At 38.4% G+C, this 22,517-nt stretch overlaps 1 protein-coding gene across 5 annotated transcripts in view; it reads left to right on the plus strand.

Annotated features, from left to right (window-relative positions):
* Window positions 1-22,517, plus strand: part of kiaa1549la (KIAA1549-like a) — a 90,220-nt gene that overhangs the window by 45,543 nt on the left and 22,160 nt on the right. For 4 of the 5 annotated variants that reach the window (XM_086073836.1, XM_086073838.1, XM_086073837.1 and 1 more), the window contains exons 8-13: window positions 2,791-2,850; window positions 3,788-3,948; window positions 5,995-6,166; window positions 11,356-11,516; window positions 13,275-13,310; window positions 19,011-19,204. In XM_086073836.1, coding sequence (XP_085929962.1) covers window positions 2,791-2,850; window positions 3,788-3,948; window positions 5,995-6,166; window positions 11,356-11,516; window positions 13,275-13,310; window positions 19,011-19,204 — 784 coding nt within the window. The remainder of the gene's footprint in view (window positions 1-2,790; window positions 2,851-3,787; window positions 3,949-5,994; window positions 6,167-11,355; window positions 11,517-13,274; window positions 13,311-19,010; window positions 19,205-22,517) is intronic. The other variant, XM_086073840.1, reaches the window with a different exon arrangement.

Raw genomic sequence — 22,517 nt, forward strand, 5'->3', positions numbered from 1 at the left:
CTCCTGATTGGTGGACTGGATTCACACTCCTTCCTGGTTAGCTGCTGTCCTCTGCTTTCCCGAGCGTCAGTTTGAATGTTACGTTTACAAACAGCAACACAAATCGGTCATCTGAATCATGGCAGAAGCAGTCTGTTTGTGCCCCTTGAACAAGCTAATTTTAGCCTGAAAAGATTTGATCTGTATCTTTTTGTGCATTCTCTTAATAAACTGCCTCAAGCATCTCCTTCACGTTCACGCCCAACCCGACCTGGCACTATATTTGAGCAAGTAGCAGCAGATTGTAATCAAGTAATGTAGTGGACTAAAAATAATCAACACCCAGTTATTGCGAAAAATATGTGCTCTCCTCAAGGACTGGTACAGACTCTGACAATGTAAAGAGTTAATACGTTTTTATGTACTGTCAACTGCAATAAAAACATGGCCATCAGTCCTGGGTGTATCTCCGTGACGGTCCCTAATAAGCGGTATAGAAAATGGCGACAAATAACTTTTAATTTAGCCAAAATCTTCTGGAAACTATCTCTCAAAGGACAAACAGTACTTAATGTTGGACTTTTTATGACATCACGTCAAAGATGTCAGTAAATCTCGTGAGGCTTCAGCTCAAATCAAAGTGTGCTTTATTTGTCATGCATCTCAATAACTGCAGCAGGGGTCACCAACATGGTGCCCGCAGGTAGCCCTTAAGGACTGCACAAGTAGCCTGTTTGAAAGCATTTAGATTTTCTAGGAATGTTGTATAAGTGATCATTTGCAAATGTAAATAATAGAAGCAATTTATCGATATAAATTGTAGCATTTTTTTGCTAATCATGGTTTGAACTCATTGACATGATGAGTTTCTCCACATACTGTAAATGAATAGCACTAAATTAGGGCGCTCACTAATGAACCTTTTTAGAATTCCTAATCCTATCGACTATTCTGTCCATTACGCAGATATTTCATCCATTTACCTTCGCTTTCAACTTCAAACAATTCTCGCATTCTTCTCAAATTCTTCATTCTTCATTCAACAGTTCGATTAATTTCAAAGCATTTCAGTTCCTTTTCAGCTTTTCTGCGTTCACATGCAACTTCCACAGAAACTGAAAATATCAATTATAGGCACAACTTTAATTTTACAGCAGAGCATGTAGCCACAATTATAATATTGACAAGAATGACAAATCAATGCCCCATGTTCATTGTAAACTATTTTAATTGTAAAAGCAGATTTGGGGAAAAGCACAAAATGAGGTGAACTTACATCTTGAGTGTGCTCGCTGGCGACAAGATCAATGAAGTTAGATATGCTCGCGGTGTCAGCAGGCAAAATGTGGATTGATGGAAAATTGTGTTAAAGGGGCAAAGTGACAGACTGAAGCAAGAAAATGTTGAAGGAAGACTTGATTGCAAAAGATGGAATGGGCTGATAAGCACACAGGCAGAGGATGAAACAGGTGCGGAGGGAGACTGACAGACAGAAGGCCAGGGTTAGATGCGGTGTCGAAGAATAAGGAAGCTTACAATAGAGGCAGGAAGGTAACAACGGAAGCGTCTGGCTTGTCTTATCCCCTGAGCTCGGTGAATCCAGCCATTTTTTTTGCTGATCTCTTCCTACAGGCCACGAGCATTACAGTGCCAGATTCACAAGGCTTCCGCACTTGCATCTAGTGCACACAGGTTTTTTTACAAGCTGCAAATATTATCAAGTATAACATATACACACAAATCCAAAAGTGTGCTGTCCTCACTTGGCGTTGGGAGGAGTAGATTGTCAGGAAACTGAACATGAAGCTAAATTACAGCAGTTCTCATAGAATATACTGCCACTTATTACTCTTTGTATTCAAAAGTTGTATGTGTAACGGGCCGGCGGTTTGGGTTAAAATAACAATAAGCTTGATCGTAAATAACCACAATAACAATCATCATTTATGTTAGCCCTTCTATTATTATTATTACTGTTATTAATTACACTATGATAAGGTTAACAATAGCGGTTCTATATAAAATCTTGTCTATTTTTTTGTCACCAAATTGAGGATGCTAAACTAGACTTGCACCGGCACGAAATTTAACATGTGCCTGTTTTTAGGCCGAGCACAGTCTACTTTCTGTTACCAAATTGCCAGATGTGCCGGGGACGCGCCAGCTGTGTGAGCGCCCAGAGAGGCGTAACACGACCCCAAACATAGATTAGACTTGCACTGGCAGCAAAATTGAAATGCGCATATTTTCGCCGAGCGCACGAGCGCCTGTCTACGAAAATAGAGCCCTACATGTTGAGGGAAGGCACAATAGAGAGAAGACAAAAACAACACAACAAAAATAAGGTCAAGACTTTTTGGATTCCTCTTTTCAACAGTCAGGCCAATCATTACAGGGTTTTTTTGTGCTGAAAATGTGTGAAAAAGTGTACCAGGTATTGGTGCAAATACCAGTCTATACCATTATCGGCCGCCGTGTGCAATCGAGCAGAGCAGACTAATTGTGTTACAAAGTGTGAACTTTGTTTGAATTCAAGTTGTATCGGGAAACTGCACCTACACAAAAGTAAAAAGAACAGGACAACATGCCAAAATGAAATCTTTGGTTTCAAAATAACAATCCACTTGAGATCAAATTAGCTCCACTAAAACTGCATTTAGTCTGCCTGGTATTAAACGTTCAGGAATATTCAGGTGGAGTTGCAAACTCCGGCCTGAATTCAACAATTCCTCCAATCCAATTTGAAGTGTTATTTTTAACAATGACATAAACTAAACCCTCTTTAACTATCTGCTTTTCCTCTCCCTTCAGCCCTTGAATACCACAATCTCAACACATCTACTGCAACCCGAAGCTATTGGGTTATAACAGGTAAATTGTGCTGTAAACAACTGTCATTGACACCATGCTACCTTCATCTTCTGTTGCATTGAGTTTGTGTGTTGGCAAGTTGTGTTTCGTTCTGTCACTTTTTAAAAAACACACACAAAGCTAACATGTTCAATTCCCACTGCTGCCTGTTTGAATCACTAGAGAAAGTTACAATGTTGACATGTTTTTTTCCCCCACGCAATTCAGTCCTTCAGTAGCTTCAATCGCTACCGGCCTGTAAATGGCTTAGAGTGTTGAAGGTGCATGGAATGGGCCTCAGCAGATGCTAAGGGTGAGATGTCAGCTTGCTTGAGCGCGGGCCTAGCGCAACCTCTCGAGTTCATGCCTTTTTAACACGCAATGTGAACAAAAAACAAATGCAAACCTACTCAGCATAAACCAAATGGGACAGAGCAAAAAAAGTGATTTGTCCTAACAACCCTCCCCAACTCGCCCAAGGGCTTTCTTGCGTGCTGGCTCACACTTTACAGTGCACAGCGTGTCTTTAGGTGCCCTGTTTGTGCCAAAGAGCTATTGATGTTTAATTCACAGGTTGGGCAGAGGGAGAGATCGCTTCACATCACATCAGGGCCCAGCGTGAATGATGCTGAAGTGTGTTTCTGTCTGTATGCAGACCTAACTCTTGTTGGCTATAGTATAAAATGCATTCAGGTTCAGGAACAAGACTAAGGTATCTCCAGTGAATTTGGATTTCTCCATTGATGCGTGCAAGTGTGCAGAGCAGATACGGACATTTTTATAGTTATATTCTGTGTCCATATCCACATTTTTTCCCTTTCTCCGCATTGTTGCCTTTCTCCTTGCTCGTCACTTGGCTTGCATTGTGAGTTTCATCACATTTTTCTCCCACTTCTGTGCTTCTTCAGTGGCCTTTATCCCCTAAACCCACATTCTATCTTTGTGCTTTTATATTCAGTGATCCAGGATGTGGACAGGTCTTCTTTGGAGGCCAACTACCAGAGCTTTGCCAGCTTGATGGAGCAACGGCTGGCTGAGCTCTTCCATGTGGCCGGTCGGCAGGGATCTCAAACTTTGCGATCCAAACGTGCAACAACTGTCGGGGGCTACACTGTACAGGTGGGTGGGAGGATTTTATTTTTTATTTTTGTGTGTGTGTGTGTGTGTGTGTGTTACTGCCTATATTGTCATTGAAAAGATGGATATTCACATTAAGTTTGTAATATGGACAAATGAGTGTAGTGATTCTTGTTTGACGTACAAAAGCATTCGTTCTGCATGCTTGTTTCACACAGCTGTCACCAGTTGGCAGCCTGAGCAACTCGACATGGCAGTGAATGATACATAGCCATTAGCCATCATATATTACAAACTTACGGTGCCAAAGTAAATCTAACATCCATCCATTATCTGAACCTCTTGTAATCAATGAAATTGAGTAGTAAACGAGGTGGGTAAATGCAGATAACCAATACTACGGACTAAAACAACAAACCCGTAATTATTAATTAACTTTTTATTTTTATTTTTTAAGACCACCTTAAAGCATGCTGGGTACTCTTTTCGGCTCATTAAAATAACCTAGTGACAGCTGTGTGAAACAAGCATAGCAGTTTGCGGGTTGAAATGTGCAGTTTTAGCATCATTAAAACACAGATTTTTAAGTTTTTCTGAAAAGCTTCGCTGGGATCCTTACGTTACCTACAAGCGGGAGTACTCAAGTCGAGGCGAGATCGGTTCTGCCATTTATGTTGCAGCTTGGCAGCGAACTTTGGCTGGCTAATACATAAACACGTTGCACTTTCGCTCCTAAGTTAGAGGAAAATACATAAAAGCCTTCCCATGCTAACCGCTTTGCTAACTGGCTAACGTTATCGTGAAACTGACATTAATTTAAGTGCATGGGTGATCGATTACACTTTTTACAAAGTTCTCGCTGGTACCGCGTTAAAGTGGAGCGTGTCAAACTTTTAATAGCAAAACAACTGGCCTTGCAATGAGTCTCTGGGAGAACAAGTAATGCTACACACTTAGCTAAACAGGAAGTGATGTGATTGTTATGGCGTCCCGTATACGTCAACCGGGAGGAGGAAGATTAAACAACAGGCTTGATAAGCAATTCAGAAAATGGATGGATATACTAAAGTTGAATACCTTTCATATCACTAAATATTATTTGTTTTCACACTGCAATCCTAAGTTTTGATTTTGACTTCAAATCTGCACAATAAATGTTAAATTACAGTAGATCTCATTTATTTTTATTTTTAAACAATTTCTGTCTGAAACATTTTTTGTATCCCCTATTTAGATTTGTAAAAAAAAAAATATGTCAGTGGTTACTGTGCCTCTTGTGAACATTTGATAATTTTATATAGCAGCCCTACTGGATGCATTTCTGTTTTGATACAGATATTTTTGTCACTTCAAAATAAACAGTCATAGTGTGTTGTATATTTTTTGTATAGAAAAACTCAAAATATATTGTCAAATATCGTTATCGTGATATAAAATAGCCTATATCGTGATAGAAGATTTTTTTCCATATCGCCCAGCACTAGTCGGTGTAATGGCACTACATCATACATCATATGTTTCATTATGTTTGGATTCCAGGTAGAAAGCAAATTTGCCATTTGTTTAACAGCCACATTGTAAACCACCCAGCCAAAATGACATCACTCATTCAAAGCTGGTGGCTGAATCAAGGTCCTCAAATGTGTAAATTACTTATTTTGTCAGCTCCATGTTGTGCAAATTAAGATAGGAATTGTTTCCTCCTGGGTGTTATGCTTTACACACTCTCAAGCTTTTATGGGATGTCACAGATGACCGATTTTATAGCTACAGCGATAAAGGAGGGCGATGCTCACAGAAAGGGACATCCAGCAAATGACAAAGGGCCCGTATGACAAAATCAAATTGCCAGCCTTGCTCGAATCCAGTGGTATATGTACAAGTGATATAGACATATACAATCATCTATCACTTCTAATGAAAATAAATGGCAATTTCCGGGAACAACGTTTTCTAGTATCGTTATCTTGTAGCTGTTCCAATTAAAAAAGAAAACCCATTGCGAATATGTTGCTTTGTTCAGTCAAATTAAATGTGGAATGTGTCGTCGTGGCTAAAGAAGATTTTCCCTTTGCTGTCTTTTCTCAGATGGTAAGCATGCGTCGGCTGCCGGGTCCCAAGAACTCAGCGGAGATGACATATTACGCACAAATGAACGGAGCACCCATCAGTGGAACCACTGCGGCCAAGACACTGAGCAGTCTGGACTCTCAGACCATGGCGCTGACTCTGGGTTACTTTGTGCAAGTGCAGGCTGAACGTAAGCTTTTGTTTCATTTCATTTAGTCTTGTCACAGGCTTGGGAGTGTCACTATAAAAACGTATTCTGATACAGTTAATAGTACCTGTTAAAAAAAAAAAAAAATGCGGGTAGTAATGTAATCCAAGAATATGCATAATTACATTTGGATGAATAAAATGCTAGTCTGGTCTCCTCTGTTTTAGGAATGTTTAATAATGCATAGTTTTGGAATGTGGAATGAAGCCTGAGCACCCGGAACTGAAATCCACAGTACAAGAACTATGAGGCAGACATTTGAACCACTTGGGCACTATGCTATAGACTGACAGAATACCAAATAAATGTAAGTCCATTTGAAACAATTGCTTTGTAGCAAAAGGGAAGCTGTTTACAGGCTCTCCCTGAAGGCAACGCCTTTTTGAGATACAGTCTCCTACAAAAGTACTGGAATAGCACGGTCAGTTCCTTTGTTTTTATTGTATACCAAAGAAATTTGTGTTTCAGATCAAAAGATGAATATCAAACAAAAATTCTGAATTCCAGCTTTTATTTCATGGTATTTCCATCTACTATAGATGTGTTAAACAATTCAGAAAAGTGCACCTTTTGTTTGCAACCACCCACTTTTCAAGTGAGCAAAAGTATTGGAACGGGCATTTTTAACTTAACTTAAAGCAAATAGCATTGAATATTTGGTGGCATAACACGTTCTCCTAGACTGTTGCACTCTTCATTTGAAATGCTTTTCCAGGCCTTTACTCTGGTCTCTTTCAGTTCTTGTTAGTTTCTGGGGGTTTCTCCTTTCACTGACCTGGCAGTCTAAATGTGGGCACGTGCGGGTGCATCTTCATTTTCGTGTTGGCGCAAGTCTTGTTTAGCGTGTTGTTGTTGTTGTTATTTAGCAGACTGCACTACACCTCGCTAGGCGACCGAGGGCATTTTCCATTACATTGCACCTTGCAATTTGGTGACAAAATGTAGTCTAGACTTTAGACCAGGTAAAATCGGGTCAAAGTTATGGCGCATACGGTGTAATATAATTTGGGTAAATTTCATCAAGGCACAGGCTGACAAATTCTGCCATTCTGTGGCGATTGTTATCGTATTTCAGTCATAAAACGACAAAACTTGCTTAGCGAACCTTCTGAATTCTTGTAGAAATCAAGTGGGCACTTGGAGACTACCCTCCGCCCTCATCCCATCCCGTGTGTGCAGGAAAAGTCACTTATAACCCCCGCCCATGCTATCCTTTAAGATGGTATCCAGCATAGCATATCTGCAAAAGTACATTAGCTCTGGCCAAATGCAGTTGTACATCAAATGTCTAATGAGTCTAACCTGAAGCAAGTGAAGGGATCCTGTAACGAGAGATGCTGTGTTAGGAACATACTGTACATGAATACAATATGAAGAACATAAACAGATGGAGAGGAGTATGTATGTCTTGGCTTTGAGTAGCACAACTTAGAAATGATTAGGGACGAACCTGAGCCTGCCCAAACTGTATTGCCATTGCCACAGTGTGTTTTGACTGTAGATAGAGGGTTCAGTAAAAGTTCATTCTAACTGAATCTGAAAGATGGTTCTCCAGCTCATGAGCCTGATAGCAGACCATACTACTTATTAGATTCTGGAAGCCACGATCAAGTCTGAATACAATGGTCTATAATCAGATGCTATGGTATACCGTGACCTTTTTTTTGTTACATTGAATGTTATTTGACCATTAAGAGTATGTACAGTATGTGTGAGAAGGTACACGGTAGACAGAATGTGTAACAGCTAAAATGAACAACATTCACATTCTGTGTCTGTCAAAGTGGTAGTAAAGGCAAAAGGTTTTATAATAAATAATTTTAAGGGGTGTTAATGCAACCGTTTCATCAGTCCCAGATAACATTATTAGTTATGTTATGCATGGCTGTTGGCATCTAGTTTCAAATAATACTGAGAATGTTAAGCATAATAAATGTTAATACATTTGTAGAAGACTGGAAATATATCATTTTTAATGCTGTTACAAATATTCTACTCTCATTATTAACTATGAGAGCAACACAATGTGATATTTAAATGCTCATACTTCAGCGTTTTTTTGGGGGGTATCCACTTTTGAGGCACTTCTCATCTGAAAATGTTACCAGCTAACGATGTTGTTTGTCTCATTTGTATTTTAACTCAACAGACTCAGTCTCAGCAATTATTCAAATTGAAATGCTTTTGATTTGTGTTTAGGGGAAATTGTGTTGTTCATGACTGCTGAATGTTGTTCATACTGAAGCATCTGAAGAGCACTTCATGTTCCCTCTCACCTATTTTCTTCCACTCACTTCCCGAGAATCTATAATTAACCAACTGGAGCCTTACCAACAATCTGCCCTTCTCTTCTTGTGGAATGTCATGGGCCTCATTCACACTCCTTTCACACAATCCTGAAAAGCATCTGTATTCAGACATTTGAAGTCCTGCATCACACATACATCTCAATACCTTCAGCAAACAGCATCTTTATACTTTTCCCATCCAGAGCATTACAATATTCCCTTTTCATGCACTGTTTTAATTTGACTTCTAATACTCATTTGAAGAACATACAAATGCTTATTTACACACATACACGACACTGCAGTCCTCCTGGAAGACTATGGGTGATATGCGCACAAAGCTCTGGGCCATTTGCAATTAATCTGACATGCATGTTTTTGGACATGATACAGCACCTGAAGCCACGATAAGCAAGCACGGCAAACTTGACACATCCTTGCCGAGATTCAAATGCAGAACCCTCTGGCTGTGAAGCAGATGTGTGGCAGTGCTGTCCCAATGTGGAAATCTCCGTGTTATTCAGTAGCGCTAGCGGTAGATGCAAGGGTTATAATAGTTTGGGATTTTTCATTATAGTTAGTTTTTAGTTTATTTAGATTTTAGTTTTATTTAAATTCAGTTAGTTTTAAATCGTTTTAGAGCAGGTTTGTTAGTTTTTGTTTATTAGAAAAGGCTTTATTTTAGTTGAGTTTTTATTAGAGATGTCCCGATCAAATTTTTTTGGACCCAACTCCGAGTCACCTAATTTTAAAATGTCCCGATCCAATACCTCTGTATTTTATTAAAGAGGAAAAAAAAAAGTTTAAATTTTTTTATTTTTTTATTCATTTATTTTAAACAAAACTACCCCAACACCTTTATATGGTGAGTGGACAGTGGTTAAATTAACTAAAACACCGTTTTTTTCGGCACATCTAAGAGTTACTCAAAGGGCTATTATTAACCAGTATATACATTTTTCACAAGACTTTTATTTTTGACAACCTACTGTAGCCATTTTAAAGCATGCTACTTAATACAAATTGATGGACTAACTTAATGTTGTTTTACTTTAGGAAGAAAAAAAAATACAGTACAGTATATATGTGCGTGAAACAAGCCAACTACACAACAAACAAAAGGCTGCATTTGAAGAGCCAGCAAGCAAAACGTATTGTAGCATCTTGCAAGAACGCCACCAGCAAATGTTGGTTGGGATGTCACCCTTTTGTTTATATATATATATATTTAAAAAAAAACTCATATATTTTTCCCGAGTCCTGATCGGGAGACAATGTTTGATTCCGATCGAGTCAGCAAGCATGTGTTTTTCGATCACATGATCGGATCGGGACATCCCTAGTTTTTATTAGTTGTAGTATTCATTTTATTTATTTTAAATATGGAGTACAGTATTTGTCGAGTGAAAATTAAAAACAATGGTCACTAACTATTGTGAAATTAAGTAAACTATCAGTTCCACATGACTTTCCTTCTTCTGTAGGACATACAGCAATACCGAAATAAACACATTTAAACTGAACGCCGAATGCTCATGAAAGCTATTGATTGACAAGGACGAAAACAAAAGACATTCTTGCTATAAATATAGCACTTGTCTGCATCGGGGGAAAAAAGCGTAAATGAAGTAGCTGATAACATTCTTCTCTAGGGTATTTTTGCATATAGAATCCAAACTCCAATCTCATCTCACATGTTTTCTTCATATGTTTTTTAGTAATTTGCCATTTAAAAAAAAAAGTGTAAGAACACTTTTTTTTTTTTTTTTACAAAATCACATTTTTGTTCAATTGTAAGGCATATTAAAACAATGTAAGGGTAGAAGAGCACTTGTATTTACTTGGCTTATAATAATGAAGATAACAGATCACTTTATTACTTTATAACTTGACGGCCTGATTTCAAAATAGGCTTTATGCAGTTGTTTTACTCTCAAAGTAATTTTACATCTTTGATTACTATAGTATAGTATACTTTCCACATATATAGCAAAAGCAATCAAGATGATTCTTGCAACCTGTAGGTCGATCAGCAACAGCAAATACCTAATTGTTATTTTGTCAAAACAGAGCTGAAAATGTTTTCACATACCAGTAGCCGTAATTTAAACCAATCTTGCTTGTGCACTAAAATATGCCTTAAGATACCAACTAAACCTCAGAAAGGCTAGGATGCATAAAATGGATTGTATACTGAGCCTTGTTGAGGCAACTAATAGAGGATAAGCTTACCTTTAGCTGATCCTTGAAAGCTCCCTAAACGTTCACCTGTTTCAAAGATATTGACTATGAGAAAAAGTGATAAAAAAACAACAACAATAACACAAAAAACCTACAAATATCCTTACAGCAAAGTGAGGTGAAATCTCATCTTAAAGTGGTCTAATGGATGCATTGTGTTCTATGAATCCCTTGGCAGTTCAGGTATTGTTCTTGAAACCTAGCTTAAGTTACTAGTACATTGTTCTCTTTAAAGGGGAAGTTAACCATAAACATTTCTTGACAATAATATTTTATATGTGACCTCATCAGTCTAAACAAGACATTCTGATTTAAATTACATTTGTGAAATATGAGTTATGAAGCAAAATCCAGCCACTTTTATCCATCTCAGGGGGCGGCCATTTTACCACTTGCTGTCGATTGAAGAAGACATCATAGTTGCTCAGGCAACAACCAATCACAGCTCAACTGTTTTCTGAAGCTGAGCTGTGATTGGTTGTTACCTAAGACCTGAGCAACTGTGATGTCATTTTCACTCGACAGCAAGTGGCAAAATGGCCGCCTTGTGATATAATGCGAGGGGTCTTCTTTGTCACTAGTTGAAAGGCTGATTTCTGTTCAAGTTTCAAATGCTAATGACGACTTGTAATCTGTGCACAGCTGTGGTGAAGATGCCGCAGAGCAATTTGTGGATCATGGCTATCCTCACCCCTGTGTTCTTGCTGATGGTGGTCATCGGCATGGTGGTCTTCATTCTATGTAAGAGGAACAGGGTGATCTTCAAAGCTGGTGCCTTCAGGACCTTCAAAAGCCGTTCCAAGGTAAATCAGCCTCATCCTCATTTGCCAGCTGTTATTTCCAAAACTCTCCCCCTTTATTTTTTCTAAAAATGACGAAGCCACTGGTTGTGGTTGATCACACTCACAATGTTTTATCATCGCCACTACAACATGCTCCAGTACCCAATTCATAAATATTGCATAACTCAGATGTGTTAAGTTGCCCCTTCAGGGCAGGAAAATTGAATCCCATCTGTGTGGGTCTTGGCTCGTTTATTTTTCTCGCTGCCCAATAGCCCTTGGTCAGTGCTAATCATGCATGTTGCAAAGACTAATGAGCAGAGAGGAGAAGAGCAAGGATCACTGCACTGCAAGGGAACCTTTGGGTTACATTCGCCCTTTTAAAATTGTAGCAGTCAACGACGTTCATTCGAGGTTAAATAAAAAGCCATTATTTCAAATGTGTGGTGTGTGTTACGTAGATTTTACGTGCTGGTTTGAGTACGTACTGTACAATGCACGACTAACTAAACCATTTGTTACTATTTATGGTGCTACTGACACAATATTGACACGGTGTCAACATTTACATCACATCAACAAAGTCCCTTTGCTAGCTACATGTGTGCAAATGAATGGATGGCTTGATGAACAGATTTCTGGGTACTTTATAAATCAAGTAACAGAAATGTATTATTGAGTAACGGAATACATGTACCGCCGTTACGTAATCAAATAGCAATTTTTTAAAAACTTTATTCCATTACAGTTACAGGAAAAAACATGTAATCAGATTACAGGTACATTTATTAAAAATTGGGATTATTTTGAGGGATTACAATTTCTACGATGAGAAAGGGCGAGAGAGAAAGACAGAGCGATCCATCCATCCATCCATCCATCCGTGAGGTGTGGTTGCTTACAGTGACAGTTCAAAAACAGCATTTGGCCTTCAATCAATCAATCAATCAATAGCCTACATGCTTTTTAATTACACTAGGATTTTTGCTATTTGTAGGCTACCCGGGTCCCTCTCACCCGCAAATAGCAGGGGCACATTGTATAGAATATATATTGTGGTGATATTTATTTTTATCGTGTCTTCATGAGCATACTCAATATTGGAGTAATCCAAAAGTAATCCAGTTACCTTACTTTAATATTATGGTACTTGGATTACGTTACTAATTACATTTTTTAGCAGGTAACTTGTAACTGTAATGGATTACATTTTAAAAGTAACCCTCCCAGCCCTGATTATTAGTCACACCTTCACTTCACAATTTAATGTACCGTAGGTGTACCACATATTTGACTTTATGGCTATTAACTAAACTTGACTGTCTATTATTTCACCTCCTCTTAGACACCGAATGAATGAAATATCACGTATGAGTTTTTATTTCAGGCTCATGTGTTGCATGTTAAAGTTATACCATAAATTGCAAGTTACTTTTACTAAGTCCTAAAACCCATTTTGTCTTTTTACTTCTGTCCAATATGTTTTTAACAATTTCAAACGATTCATGTACCTTAATCAAATGCCACTGAAATTCTTTGATCAAAGAATTGGCGAGTGCCAGATATCGGCATCTGTGTGGTATTCTTGTTCACATGTCTTCACATTCGAGTATGTGCCAGTTGGCAGAAGCTGAAAACTATCATGTCAAAGTTATGGCAAGACTTTGACATGATCGTCCCCCCCCCCCTTCCCCTTCATCCCTTTCAACTCAGCTTTGTATTCTCTCAATTTGTGTTAATCCCTTCCTGACTTTTTCCCTTTAACTCTTTCCTGTTCAGACCTCATATCGCCGGGAGGGCAGTTACCACCACCAGGTAGTGTCGAGATTTAGGATTAGTTGAAGACTGTGTCTGAGTAAATGTTTCCATCATTTCATTAATGTACTGTTATGCTGTGCTGCTTTTGTTGCTGCTGCATGTGGCTGCTGTTTCATGGATGTAACTTTATCCATCCCCGTCACGGGCCATGACAGATGACCAGGAGGTACAAAAGATGTGAAGTGGCCATGAGGAAATGTGAAAGTGACTGTAATAGGGCTATAAAATTGCCTTGTTTGTCTGTTCCTTAAGATTTAGAGTTATGGGGTTAATGTCAACTGGCTGGGTTAAAGACGGCCTCTGTAAAAGTAGCCTAATGGGTTTAATTCTGACTGCAGGCAGCCATTTTTTACAGACGCTCATAAACATGAACAACAGAGGAGAATACTTAATACCTATGCTCTAAACGTTCATAAATAATGATGCAAATTTGTGCCACCAGCCGAGACTCATTTGCACCTATTTGTCGTTTCACTCCTTCCTTTCCCTTTTATTTTATTCTCCCTTGGCTTCAGCTAGTGCTCCTAATTCAAGACTTTTTCCTAGAAAGTCCATTTAATTGTGCCACATAAATTAAGTAGCCCCAAAAGGAATGGCAGTTTTAGCAGGTTGCAGATCAAAGTTAGGCTAAAAAGTCCCAGGTCAAGAGGTTAGCTCTTAATTTATTGTTGTGAAAGCAGTGCATGCCAACATATTCATGTCAATATTTCTTATCCTCATCTCTGAAATGACAAAATGAGAAATGAGAAAGATGAGACAAGGCTGGCAAATGATTTATAATAAGAGTAAAAAATACTTTAGGGTGGTGGTGGTGGTGGGGCGGGGGGGGGGGGGGGGGGGATTTCTCCCTCAAGTGGTGATGAAGTGTAATTTTCCATTGGGGTAAATACAAATTGAAAACAATAAACTGCCATGCGTGTCAAAACATCAAGACAGTAAGCGCTGGAAATAGAATGTTTGGCTACCGTAGTTGACAAACACACACACAGAAACATTCAGAGTTCATAGTTCATATCATTCTAGTTAACAGAATGTTGTTATTTGAACCGTTGTTTTACAGTAAAAGTATTCCCAATTGTTACGTTAATGTAGGCCTTTTGTGCTTCACAATACATTGCAGTGCAATGTAGCATTTTGAAATTCTGAGAGGCTGTACTCATCGCCAATGCACAGTGGTGCTTACGTTCCTACATTCTCGATCAGGAACTTGCATAAATATTTCACACAGGGATTTGGTTCAGGAAGAGCTTGTGGCAAGTTAAAATTAAACACAGACAGTTGATTAAAAATTCAGATTATTTGCACGAGTAATAATCGTTTCGTAGAACAATTTCACTGTGGGAAATCGTTGGGTCCCTCACAGCTGGAACAGGCGACTGCTAGTATTGTATCATGGCATAAAGAGATAGAATCATCAGAGTGATGACTTGAAGGGGGGGGGGGCAAGTTATTAGCACATCTGCATCACAGGTCTGAGGTTGGCTGTTCAAATCCGGGCTTTGGCCTTCCTGTGTGGAGGATCTCACAGAATTTAGGTCAGAGGCAGGGATTCACTCTGGACTGATCCCAATCAATCACAGGACTGACACATTGGGGCAGATATGCATTTCCTTCATGCCCCCAGCCGCCATTCCTCCTTCCCCCATCTCCTACATGTGAGAGAGATTTGTTGTATTGTCCATATATTCTATATGTGCAAAGATTTTTTCTTTTTTCTTTTTTTTTACCAGACTGTTTATTTATTTATTTAAACATGGCGAGAGTCGTGACTTTTTTGCCTCCCTACTTTTCCCTCTTGCCTAATTTTTCACTCTCAGAGACCTCGTAGCGCTTATTGAACGAATACCGACAGGCCTTCCCATCCCATCTCCCTCTGTTTGGTCATTGTTTTTTGTTTATTTATGTTTCTTGAGCCTGTTAAGTGTAATTTCATTGCTATGTACCTGTGCATGTGCAATGACAATAAATTCAATTATGGTTCTGATATACACTTATTGGTGATTAACATTCATTAATGACCTTTACTTACATGTTTAACATGTTTATCATGAACATCTGCATATGTGTGCTTACACATTGATTCTGCATCTCATTTTAACACTAAATATTGGATTTTATACTCCTGATGCAATGGGCAGCTGTGGAATCTTTAGACAACATGTTTCATGGGGATCTTGATTATCATTGGTTATGAGATCATGAGCATTTTGTTGTTTGACACAACAGCTTGTCACAGGAAGAGTATCAGACCACGCGCTTAGTGCATGCAACTTTGTGGTGCGCTCGAACTGTCAGCCATGCCAGTGTTGGACTTAAATCAATGTGGCTGCTGGGGGGGATAGCTCATCTGCTGCACCTCATCAAGCTGCTGTCTGAGTTAAAATTAGACTGGAGGAGAAGTGCAAGTAAGGAATGCAAGAACATTTAATGCAGGAGTGGTCAGTATCTCTGTCATTTAATATAGAGCCTTTCAGAAATGCTGGCCCATCTTTTCTTTTGCTGCACAAACACAAGGAGGCAGAGTTAATTTAGACGGATGCACGGCGTGACAACAAGAGACAGACCTTTCAGTGGAAAACATAGCATGAAATGTCAGATGTCTTTTTCAAGGTCATGCCCATCCATTATGTCATTATAAGAATCTATACTGTGTAATGCATGACAGCTTTTACCCATCAGTCACTCAATGATGTATCAATAATTGGCAGTGTTCCATGCTTAATAGGATGTCAGCACAGAAGCACGTCATACCATAACCTCATGTTAATGTTTTTTTTTTTTTACTGTATCACTACGTTATCATCGACCACAATCTGTTCTGAGATGCTGGTTGACCTCTAAATTGTTCTGACACACTACGGGCCCCGGGGGCATCTGGACAAAAATGAACAAAGTCATTTTTCATTCATTCATTTGTCAGTTCCAAGTTATTTTATTGACCAAGTTTTTTTTTTTCATTCCTTAAAAATGAAAAACATTTTTATACATTCATTCATCATCTGTCCCGCTTTTCCTCATTTGCTGAAAAATTATCCAAAAGGAAATATATTAAAACATTCACTGCCATTGACGGCTATAAACGTCAAAAATTAATTTGAACTATTTCTATTAGTTTAACTTTTTCCACTTCCACAAGAGTATGAATATGGTATCGTACATATAGAACAGATATAACATTTGTGATTAATCGTGAGTTAACTAGTGAAGTCATGCTATTAATTACAATTAAAAAATTGAATTGCCTGTCGCCCCAAATTTGTAATAATCCTGTCTTCTTCTTTTTTCTTTTTTTTTAATTCACTGCCATTGACGGCTATAAACGTCAAAGTCATTAGAACTATTTCTATTTAACATTTTTTTCAACTTTTGTTAACAAGAGTATGAAAACCTAGATTTTTTTAATTGTTCATTTGAACAGATATGAAATTTGTGATTAATCATGAGTTAACTAGTGAAGTCATGCAATTAATTACAATTAATAATTTTAATTGCCTGTAACCCCTAATTTTTAATAATCTTTGTTTTCTTTTATGAATTTATGGCAGTGAATGAGTTAAGAGCACGTATTTTGCACGCAAGCGTGTATTTCGTCCATATTTAAAACAACATTTTTGTCATGCATCTGGTTAGGAAGTGCAAGGTACTCTGCGCCAAAGGTAGAAGTGATGAAAAATTGTGGGTCCCCTCCAGCTTTTGGCTAACAGAAAATGCTGGATCTTCTTCACGTGCCAATTTATGGGTAAAACATTTTTTGTAAAATTGTGTTTTTCTTTTCTTTTTTAATTAAATAAAATGTCACTTGTTGTGTTATCCAGTTTTGGGATGTTCAAGAAAAAAAATTAAGTGGTTCATAAACGTTCAATATATTGAATGCTAGTGGGGAAAAAGTCACATTTACATGATTTGGAAGGACAAATTCAGCTTCCCTCGTCCTCCACTGCTTGTTAACGTCATAAACACACAAAAGCGCGACTGTGAAAAGCAAGAAGCCTCAAGCAAATTAATGGTTGCACTCTCCATGTATTTTTCACACAAAAAAAGACACAACTGTCATCATACAACACTTAAGCCGGTCGAGTGCAAACACACACTCAAGCCATAACTGTATATTCACGCCGTTGTGAGTGCGCTCATCAACGTGCGCATGTGTCTACATGAGTGTGTATCAATTTCCCTGACACTCAGCCACGTGTTTTAAGGCTGGCTTATGGCACAGCGGTGTGTATTACGGATGAATTATTAACAATGCTGTCAGCCTGATGCCCACGCCGTGTAACCTCACATGCACTCAGGATTTAGTATGCATCATCGAATACATTAGGCAGCCCATTTGAGAGTGGCTCGAAATAGAAAAGGAAGGCAAAAAATCTGGGATTCGTCTGCTTTGTTGTGCAACATAAAATGATCTGACGGGCCTTTTCTTTTCTCTCTGCTGTAAGTGCAGAGAAATGTAGCAGAGCAAAGAAAGTGTCGACGCATTAGAGGTTTTAGGAAAATGCGTGTGCTCCTTTGTTCTTTTAATGCTCTCATACCTGACTTCCTGTGCGCTGTGTTAGTATTGTGATATTCCCACTTTTTGATTATGTATGCCATGGCATCTGGGAGCTTTGAGCGGGAGGTCCATTCAATTACCCCTTTCTGGCTTTGAAATAGCACTATACTTTGAGGGTTTTCTACTTACGTAGGCATGTATCTGTCATATTACCTCCCTCTTTTTTTTCAATTTAAATCTGCTCCATTTTCAAGTACTTGCTTGTTCTCTTCCAGTCAGTTAACTGACACTATTTCTTTCCCCAGTCATGTATTTGTTGTAGGTTACAATATTGTTTTTGTTTGAATCTTTTATTTGTCTTGAAGAGGAAAAAAATCCTATATGTTCTTGATTTTGGGAATACATGCTTATAATTGACTATTTTTTTTGCACAAACAAGGAAAAATGAGAGCAAATGGGCTCAATGGTAATCCAGAAGCAAACCAGTTATGGATGACTCTCATGTTCCATATGGCTAAATTTCACCACAAATCGTTGGTGTGTTCAGTGACATTTATCCTATTTCTCATTGCTTGTCTTTTCGTTATGCCTAGCAGAGTTTCTGAGCTCGAGTGCACTCTCAAGGGACAGAGTGAAGTGCTCTCTGCTCTCGTATCTGAAAAATCCACTCGGGAACGTGACATTTCAGCATATTTCCTGAGCGTTTGCAAATGTGCGCAAGTTGGAACGGATAAGAAAACTTGATTTGATTAACTCAAATGAAATTCAGAACTCCTTGACAATGACGTCCAATATCAAGAAAATCCTAAGCACCTATATGACCATTTGTTTGTATTTCCTTTTGCTTACTTCTGGTACCTTCTTCCTTGCTTGTAAATATTTATTTTTGCTTAGAAAATAAATTACATAGGCTACATCTACTTTATTGATGAAGATTGGTTCAAAACTGTAATTGATTGGCAGACTTGGTTCTTCAAGCCAGAAGTAGAACTCATCTCCCGAACAATGAAAAATTATACATTCAGCATTCATCAGGTTGTAAGATGGAAAACTGTTTGCTGTTGTTGTGCAGCATGTTTTTTGTTGTTGTATATCTGTGTGGAAAAAAGCAAATATTTTGTCATACTGTTCATATTCATCACTTGTTGCCATTTTGAGATGGTTTAAAAGCTTGTGTTTGACTCTCGGTTCATTTTCTTTGTCAGCCTGTTCAGGGATTTGACTACGCCAAGAAACACATGGGTCGAGCTGGTGACGAGACCGTCTCTTTAAACAAGGACACTTTAGTTCTGGGACTGCCTGTGCGAGACGCCCCGCTGTCAATGTCATTGGATAAGAAGGTGTACCAAGATGGCACTGCCAACAAGAGGCCACCATCTGCTGACATACACAAAGGAGGGTAAGATAACAACTGTCACACACTGTTCTCAGCTTGATGTGCTATGCTAGAACAGCTGCTATTGTCACCCAACAATGCAATTACAAAAGCCAGAGCCTTTCAGCAGAAGCAGACACGAGTGTTCTGTTAAGACCGGGTGAAGCCTCCAGTTCGTTGAGATGAGTCAGACAGATTGATGTGATCTAACTATAAGTCCAGTGTTAACAAGAGGCTGTCTGCACACACTTCCAGCAGAACACATGCATTTGCTGGATTTAAATGTTGTCAGATCATTAGCGTTTCTCAGGTGGTTACTGTGACAGTGTGCTTGTATAAGTCTGTGTGTGTTTACCATTTCCAGTTTGGGCAGGAGGAAATCAGTCTGGGGAAGTCAACCTTAAACATTTCTTGACAATAATTTTTTTTATATGTGACCTCACCAGTCTAAACATGACATTCTGATTGAAATTACATTTGTGAAATATGAGTTATGACGCAAAATCCAGCCGTTCTTATCCATCTCAGGAGGCGGCCATTTTGCCACTTGCTGTCGACTAAAGATGACTTCAATGTGGCTCAGGGCTCAGGCAACGACCAATCACAGCTCACCTGTTTTCAGACGCTTAGCAGTGATTGGTTGTTTCCTGAGACCTGAGCAACATTGATTTAATTTTCAGTCGGCAGCAAGTAGCAAAATGGCCGCCTCATGAGATGGATAAAAACAGCTGGATTTTGCTGCTTAACTCACATTCCACTAACACGATAATAATCAGAATGCCATATTTAGACTAGTGGGGCTGCATAGAACATACTGTCAAGAAATTTTGGAGGGGGTTGACTTTCCCTTTAAAGGCAAGGCAAGTTTATTTGTATAGCACATTTCATACACAAGGCAACTCGATGTGCTTTACACAAGGAAATAAGCATGGACAAACACTGTAGTTAACAAATGATAAAGGGCATTAGAATCCATTTGTCTCCCTTGCCTGCTTGCCCATAGTACCCACTGAGCATGTGTGTAGATTGGAATGTATTTGTGTGTTTAAGGCATGTTGCGAAAATAACACTCTGTAGTTCCCCTCGAGGGAATAACAGTTGTTCGCAGTTGCTTTGATGCATTCCCCATAGCAGAAACGAAATTCTCATAACTTGTTCAATCTTCACATCATGTCCATTGTTCACATAAAAAAAAAAAGAGAGACTTCAATTAACCTAACTTGCATGTTTTTGGAATGTGGAAGGAAGCCGGAATACCTGGAGAAAACACACCCATGCATGCCCAAGGTCCGAGTTGAGATTGATACATCTTAATTTCAAACCTTTGGATTGGATAATTGAAGATTTGAATCTAATTAGAGAGAGGGATAATTAAATAAATGAATGAATACATCAAAATAAATAAATGTGAGTGTGGATGTTTGTTGATATTTGGCCGGCATTTGATAGGTGACCAATCCAGGGTGTACCCCACTTGTTGTCCATCATCAATTATAGGTTGAGCGTCAACTCACCAGCGACCCTCATGAGGACAAGCAGTAGAGAAAATAGATAGATTCATTTTGTGGGGTGAAAACCATTCACTGTGGTTAAGAAGGGAGCATGCTATGATGAATACAGAAAATTCTAAGGGAATGCTAGCTAAACTTTTCTACATGTTCTTATTTTAAAATAAAGTTCACCACTTTCAATTTTTACGTTTTGCCTCCTTACACAAATGCAAACTGAAGAACATGCACACAAATCAGTCTCATATTTACACACCACTAAACGAAAATGCATCGGAGTGGGATTAGTCGTGCGTTGCCCCTTGAGGACAATAAACACATGTATATTTATAACCCTGGCTTTCGCCATGCCGGAGGGAGTAGAACAATGATGACCGTATAAAATGCTGGCATAATCGGCTTTACCAAACCTTGTAGGAAAGGCTTTTTCCACCATCTATATATAGAGGCAATTACAAATCTTCAAGATAACACCGCAGTGTGAACGATATCATACTAGAATATCAAGATGATAGTTGCGGACTTCTTTATAGATGGATATTACATACAGGCAAGCTTGACGCCTAAAATTAGAAAGAGGAACAAAGACCTTCCAATATGCTTTTCACAATAAAACAAACAATGCAGTCAGTCAATCTGTAGCCAAGCTTGCTCTTTTTTTTGTCTACCTGAGTGTGGGCAGAGTGCTACTACATTTGCAATTCACACAGTCTAACATTCTCACGGTATAATCGCAGTGGAGATTGGGAGCAGGTGGGCACTAGACCACGGTGGGTTCGTTGACGCGCATAACAGGTTGGATTCGGAGCATGAGGCACCGGACATAAGAACATTATTATTATTATTATTATTTATTTAGTTTGTTTGTTTCAATGTGGCTGATATATGAACACAGCATATGCGCAATCATGCATATTTAAAATAACAAGCGTGTTCAGATGCTCTAGCATTAATGCCAGGATACTGTATGTCTGTTTCATTGGGGTTTTAAACCAGGTTAACACAACAGTTGGTCTTTCTCATTGAACCACAATAAATTATTGATTAGTTGTCTTGGGATATTTACTGACAACCACCTTCAAAGTGGAGTCACATTTATTCATTGAACCGCATCAGTGCTAATTTTGTTGATGAAAAATTTTCGGCATATTTTTCTGAATTTTTTTTCAAACGAAAATAAAACGAAAACTAAAATAGAAGCCATTCATTGAGACAGTGACACTAACTAAAATTGACTGATAAAATGTGGTCAATGACTAAAACGAAAACTGAATCCAATCAGAAGAAGAAATGAAACGCGGGCGGGAGAAAAATAATCCACCACAACACGTTTAAATTCATTGTGCAGCTGTAAAATCAATCTCAGGCAATTTTAGACTTTTTTATTTTTTTTATTTTGGTGAAAATTAAGTTTGAAGATAATCATATTATTGTCATGCTTCTAACATGCTTCATTGAAACAAAGTTTAATGAAGACACCATTGTGTTAAATGTGTCTTGCGTGTTAAACTACAGCTACAAATAGGTTTTCTGTATAAAAGTTTAAATGTATGCTGAAGGAAAACATCGACTAAATTGTCAAATTAGTCGGCTAAAATTGCTCTTTATTTTCATCGATTAAAATTGGATTAAAACTCAAATACAATCAGATGACTAAATTATGACTAAAGCTTTAGTTAATTTTAGTCAAAACACTATAACTAAAACTAAAATGTCTTGTCAAAATTAACACTGAAGCACATCCTCTATTAGTTGTGTGACACAAAAAGGGAAGCACAAACTTTACAGCCAAATGATGATTGAGTCTGTTGTTATTCTTCCTGGCATTC

The sequence above is a fragment of the Leptonotus elevatus genome, chromosome 4 (genome assembly GCF_054856555.1).
Source record: "Leptonotus elevatus isolate MCC_2025b chromosome 4, RoL_Lele_1.0, whole genome shotgun sequence".
NCBI classification, from domain to species: Eukaryota; Metazoa; Chordata; class Actinopteri; order Syngnathiformes; family Syngnathidae; genus Leptonotus; species Leptonotus elevatus.